Below are 6,046 nucleotides of genomic sequence, written 5' to 3'. Positions count from 1 at the left end.
AAAGAAGAGACAACAAGTTTACAAGCTTGTCGTCCTTTGATTGGTGTTGTTCACAAAAGAAAATTTTAAATTCTTTTGGATTACATGGATTGATCGTAACATGCACATATGTTTTTCTTTTTTAAAATCCTTTTCACTGAATCTGCAGCTGCTCGGAAGCTTACTTCCTCCAAGATTTTCAGTGTTGTTGTTGACAGTATACCAATCACTTCTATAAATACCCTTAGCTGTATTACACTTCTTTTCATATTCATGAAACAATCAGAGTATAAACCCAGTGCATTTTATGGAAGGAAAGAAAAGCGGCGGTGCTCGGGGCGGCTTACCATCGAGCTATAGAGGCGTTCGTAAGAGAAAATGGGGTAAATGGGTGTCTGAAATCCGTGAGCCTGGAAAAAAGACAAGAATCTGGCTAGGGAGCTTCGAGACACCGGAAATGGCGGCCTCGGCTTACGATACGGCGGCGTTACAGCTCAGGGGTGACGATGCACGTCTTAACTTCCCGGAGCTGGTGCATTGTCTTCCCAGGCCAGCCAGTTCCAATGCCGAAGATATCCGAAAGGCTGCCCACGAGGCAGCCTCGTGGACCAGGACTAATGCAGCAGTGTCCAACGCCGGCAGCTCCAGTGGCAGCACCGGTCCGGTCAGGGTGAGGCTTTCGCAGAGCCAAATTCAGGCTATCAATGAGTCCCCTATGGACTCACCCAAGACGTGGATGCAAATGTCGGAGGCATTGATGATGGATGAATCAATGATGTATTGCACTAAGAATGAGGAGAATGAGTGGGAAGATATGCAACTCGATTCTCTTTGGGATACTTAGGTAACATTAATTTGTTTACATACTAATAGCAAAAAGTATTTATACATATACTGATATACAGTTATACAACAAGAATAATTGTTTTTTGTCACCAAGATTGATATTTACTACATATTTTGCAAAATGGGTTCCATTTGTAAGAAAAAAAATGAGTGGCGAGGGTTTTGTTTGATGGAATATTGTGTGTAAATTTGAGGGAAGGCCACTTGTCATTATCTGATCATGAGAGACATGGGTGGGCGAGGGGGTCCAATTCATGTGCCAACATGATTATGTTATTTTTCAGCATCTAGTGAGCTGAAATTTATCTTCAATTGACCATCATTTCATGTATCGGCTACTTATTTTAAATATTCTTATTTATATTATTTTATTCAATATTTTAGTATTTATGATGAACTTATTAAATGTTCTTAATAGTTAAAGAGAATATTATTTTCTCTTAAGGTTTTGAGTTCAGTTTATGATAACATTATTTTTTGATGCTATTATTTTAATTTTAAGAATAAATTAAAAAATCATTGCATTTTTAAGAAAAATAATATAATCAATATATGAAATAACTATATGGATTGATTTTTCGGTCAATGGTGGATTCATTCTTTTTCCTACTTCAAAGTCCAGTTTTTTGAATAATTATTTATTTTAATTTGATCTTATAATTTTCTGGGTTCAAAAGTTAAAACAAAGTTTCATAATTTATCATTTAGATAGTAATAGAATTGGATTGAAACCTTTAGAAAGGTTGTCTGTCTCTCGGCACCACCGTTGTTTATCATGCATGAAATGGTAAAAGGGTCGTACGAGAACGAGAGTTTTGGGTTTTTGGAAGAAAGGGTTGGGAAATGGGAGGCAAAGGAGTCGACGGTTGTTGTTAGGTTGAAGCGGTGGATACAGAGGAAGCAAGGGTGAAAGAAAGGTGGTAAAAAGCACATGAAGGACGGTCTCAATTACGGCAACTGAAACCGTGAGAATGATGAGGATGGTCTAGAAACAACAGGAGCAACAATAGTTTCGACGAGGATGGTGGCGACGACGGCACCTGTGGTAGGGTTGTGGTCCTATGGATGGTATGGAGGACAAGAAATCTAATAGCGAAGATGTGATTTTGAGGTGCCATCGTTGGTACGACTACGATTGCGGTGGATTTAAATAAAAATTAATGACGGGGAATTTTATAAGAGAATCTGAACTGCAAGAAAGATCGAAAAACGCATTGGAAACCATCCGTGAGATTTGAATCCGTATCAATAATGCGTTTCGTTATAATAAAAGACTTTCGTACTAATATTCATATAATCACTTTATGTTCAACATATATTTTGATATAATAAATAAGAAAAAAAATATTTTTGAACTTAATTAAATTTGTTCGAAGATTTTAAAAATAATTCAAAGTAATAAAACAAGAATTTGAGCACAAAATGATTTTTAGGTAAGTAGTACAAATATTGTTCATACAATATTGATACTGCATGAACAATACCAATAGTATTCTTGTAGTACTGATTCTATAAGTAAGAGAAGTACACATACTTCTTGGTAGTACCGATACTACCCTTCAATTTTAAATTTGTTCAAATTCCAATATGCAAAATTTGTAATACCCCAAAAATATGATTAGTGGCCCAAATGAATAAAACGAAAGTTTATTGGCTAAAGTATAAACTTGAGAAAGTTTAGGGACTAAAATAGTAATTTTAAAAAGTATTTATTTATGACCCGTAAATGAATAGTTACCCACAATAATTACGTTTTGGTGTCACTTAGATTTTTAATACGGAGTTTGTGTCAAAAGCTACGAAGTGTGAAAGTTTGAGAAAAATTTGGATAACCAAACCGAATCGAAAATTCAAGAATTTTTTCTAGATGATAAAGAAAGGGAAAAATGTATTTTCCATGCTTTAAAATGATAAGATTTAATGTGGACAATTGAACTTAAGTTGACTTCCATGTTAAATCTTAGTCATTGGATAAAAAAGGATAAAATTGTAATTTTTGAACTTTACAAGGGTAAAGTTATAAACTACTAACTTCATGGTTTAATTTCAGCCATTGGATGATAATTTGATATGTGGCATGATTAGGATCGTTATATTTGAAGGTCATAATAGTCATTTTGGACTAAAATGAATTTTAAATTCATTTAGGTTATAAAATCCAAAAAGGACTAAAAAATTCAAGAAAGTTCTTGAAAACCTTGATGTTGTCGTGAGTTACAAAGAAAATCATAGGTAATTTTTTTTATTTCTTAAGCATTTTAAGTTGGATTTAAGGTTAAGACATGAAATCCAATTTTCCCAATTGAATTCTCTTTCATTTGGTACCATTTGTTTATGTTGTTCATGTTTATGTGTTGTGATATTGATATCATGCTTCAAGTGATGAAAAATCCATTAGTTTTCCTTTAGGGATCAATTTGGAAAAGATGAAAAGTTAAGGGGTTGATGTTTTGAATTGATTTTTATGTTAGATATGATGAGAATATCATGTTGTATGGCTTAAAATGTGTTGACCATGTTTTATAATATTTTGATATAACAAATTAAGACAAAATGTTTTTGGATTTGATTGAATTTTTTCAAAGTTTTCAAAAATAATTCAAAGTCCGTTAAACTAGAATTTGAGTACAAAATTGTTTTTCTAGGTACATAGTACCTATAATGTTCTTACAGTATCGATATTGCATGAACAATATCGATATTGTTCACGTGGTATCGATACCAAAGGTATGAGAAGTATCGATACACTCTAGGTAGTATCAATACTACCAGTTGCTTTTCAAATTGCTCAAATTCCAAAATGCAAAATAGGTATCGAGACCCAAAAGGGTACCAATACTACTTTACACAGTAGTATCGATACCATGAAGCATAGTATCGATACTAGTCAAGCCCAACGGTCTTTAACAGCTAGTTTATTTAAATATTAAAAAGGTAGTACCATACTCATTAAAGGAGTATTGATACTCCATGTCCTGAGCAATTTTATTTTGCAGAAAATTAATCCTCAACGGCTCCAAAACATCCCCAACGGCTAGAAACGACCACAAACTCATTGCAACTTATAAAAAAAAGTTGAGGACACTTGAAGAAGGTTAGAACACCTATCCAAGCAATCAAACACAAGAGAAGAGCTTTTATTCTTATTTTTCTTTCTCTTGTAAATATTTTTGTTTTGAGTTTAATTGTATATCTGTTAGGATTTATGAAGCTCACTTTTAACAACCGAAAATGTGCCAATAGGTGGTGAATTAACTTTTTGATAATTTTAGGGAGTAAGGAGAATTAAGGGGATAGAAAATTGTTACACAAGGATTTATAGTGGTTCGACTTTCTCAACCAAAGTCTACATCCACTACTTAAGCTCATCACTTAGGATTTTCCAACAAATCCACTAATTTGTTCTTTCTTTTTCAAGGGCAAAGAGATAACATTTACAAACTCCCTAGCTTTTCAAATGCTTAGCTATAACCAAAACCCCTTAACAAAAGGCAAAAGAAAGTAAACAACGAAACCTCTAAAAGATAGGTGTTTACATATTAAAGCTCACAAAAACACACTATTTACAAAAGAAATAAAATAAAGAGTGAAAAAGATTTTCTCTTGTGTTTGATTGCTTGGATAGGTGTTCTAACCCTTCTTCAAGTGTCTTGATCTTGTATTTATATATTGAAATGTGTGTGTGGTCGTTTCTAGCCGTTGGGGATGAAATTTCGTGCAAAAGAAAACTTCCCAGTACAGGGAGTATCGGTACTCCTTTTATTGGTATCGATACTTCCTTTGTTATTTTTTTTAAATAAAACTAGCTATTACTAGCTATTGGTCCTGAAGGTATCGTTATTGTGACCATGGTATCGATACTATTATGTAAAGTAATATCGGTACCCCTTTAGGTATCTGTAGCCACACATTTTCGTCCGATATTTCATAATATTATGTGACGTATTTATAGTATATGATACACTTATATTATAATGTGCATATATTAAATACGTTGTATTTATATACGTATATAATGTATAGTATTATATATATATATTATGTTATTTATTAATGATATTTGGTTTTATGTCAGGCCTAAACATTTGGCCCAAAATCATTACAAAGCTGCCGCCCAAATACAAAACAAAAGACCCAGCCCGAACCAGTAACCTGCAAATCGGTCCATACCTGACCCGGTCTAGACCCGACCGGTCCCAAGGTTTAACCCAAAGTATCTAGGGTTTTTGAACCCTAGCCAGCGTCGCATCCTCCTTCGAAGGTTCCTCGCGCCTCACACACCAACCGACCAATTTCCACGGTCAACCATCCCCGATTTTTTTGGTCGCGTGATTTCATGGAACAATAGAAACTATACAAGAGTTTTAGTCCAAGAAAAACTCTAGAAACCCAAACTAAAAATATATTTTTAGAATATAAATAAGCATGTAAGGGACACAAAAAAATCAAGACAAAAAAGCATAGAGGAAATACGAAAGAAAAAGCGAGGAAATCATTGTAATTTTCGAAAGGAAAAAGAGAAATAAAAGGTATTTTTTACCTTATTTGGCTTTGCATGCGTTATCTCACTTTCATTTTTTGACCCGGAAAACTGGCCGGCCAATGAACATGGGGAGAGCTTTTCAAGATCTTCAATCCCAGATCTAGCCTCCCCCGAGGCCGATTTTTGAAAACAAAGTGAATTTTTAAGATGGGGAGGTGAATGGCTTTCGAAAAATGCAAAAAAAAAAAAAAAACAATTTGGGCCACCGCTGATGAGCGGCGGCCGATGTCGATCTACGACGATCGGTGAGATGGTGGCCATCGAAATATGGGTTTAAGGGGTGGCTGTTCTTTGTGCATGAAGAATAGTTGAGAGGATTTTGTTTTCTTTGGTTTGATCTTTTGAGGGGGAAAATTATGAAAATGTGTTTAAGAGTTTGGGTTATATACCTAACCCACTAGGCGACCCGCGCGTGACCCGATTCGACCCTAGGATTCACGCGTTTTCGAGTTAAAAAGGGGGAATTATGTTTTTGGTGCCCTGTATTTTTCAGATGTTTATTTTACCCCCTTTAATTCGGTTTTCACCCCAATTTGCTTTTGAATTTACCCCCAAGTTGCTACTCTTTCAATTTAGTCCATTCACATTTTAATTTCTTTTTTATTTCTTATTTTTATTTATTTAAATATTATATTTTATTATATTTATATATATATATATATATATATATATGTTTTT

At 34.2% G+C, this 6,046-nt stretch overlaps 1 protein-coding gene across 1 annotated transcript; it reads left to right on the top strand.

Moving 5' to 3' along the window:
- Nucleotides 1-286: 286 nt before the first annotated feature.
- Nucleotides 287-830, top strand: LOC120209291 (ethylene-responsive transcription factor ERF021-like). Its single transcript, XM_039208330.1, has one exon. It carries the CDS (start codon nt 287-289, stop codon nt 821-823), a length of 537 nt encoding a protein of 178 aa, XP_039064261.1. The 3' UTR covers nt 824-830.
- Nucleotides 831-6,046: the final 5,216 nt, after the last annotated feature.

This window comes from Hibiscus syriacus, unplaced genomic scaffold (genome assembly GCF_006381635.1).
Source record: "Hibiscus syriacus cultivar Baekdansim isolate YM2019G1 unplaced genomic scaffold, ASM638163v2 tig00018586_pilon, whole genome shotgun sequence".
Classification (NCBI taxonomy): domain Eukaryota; kingdom Viridiplantae; phylum Streptophyta; class Magnoliopsida; order Malvales; family Malvaceae; genus Hibiscus; species Hibiscus syriacus.
This window is presented reverse-complemented; position numbering and strand designations above follow the sequence as displayed.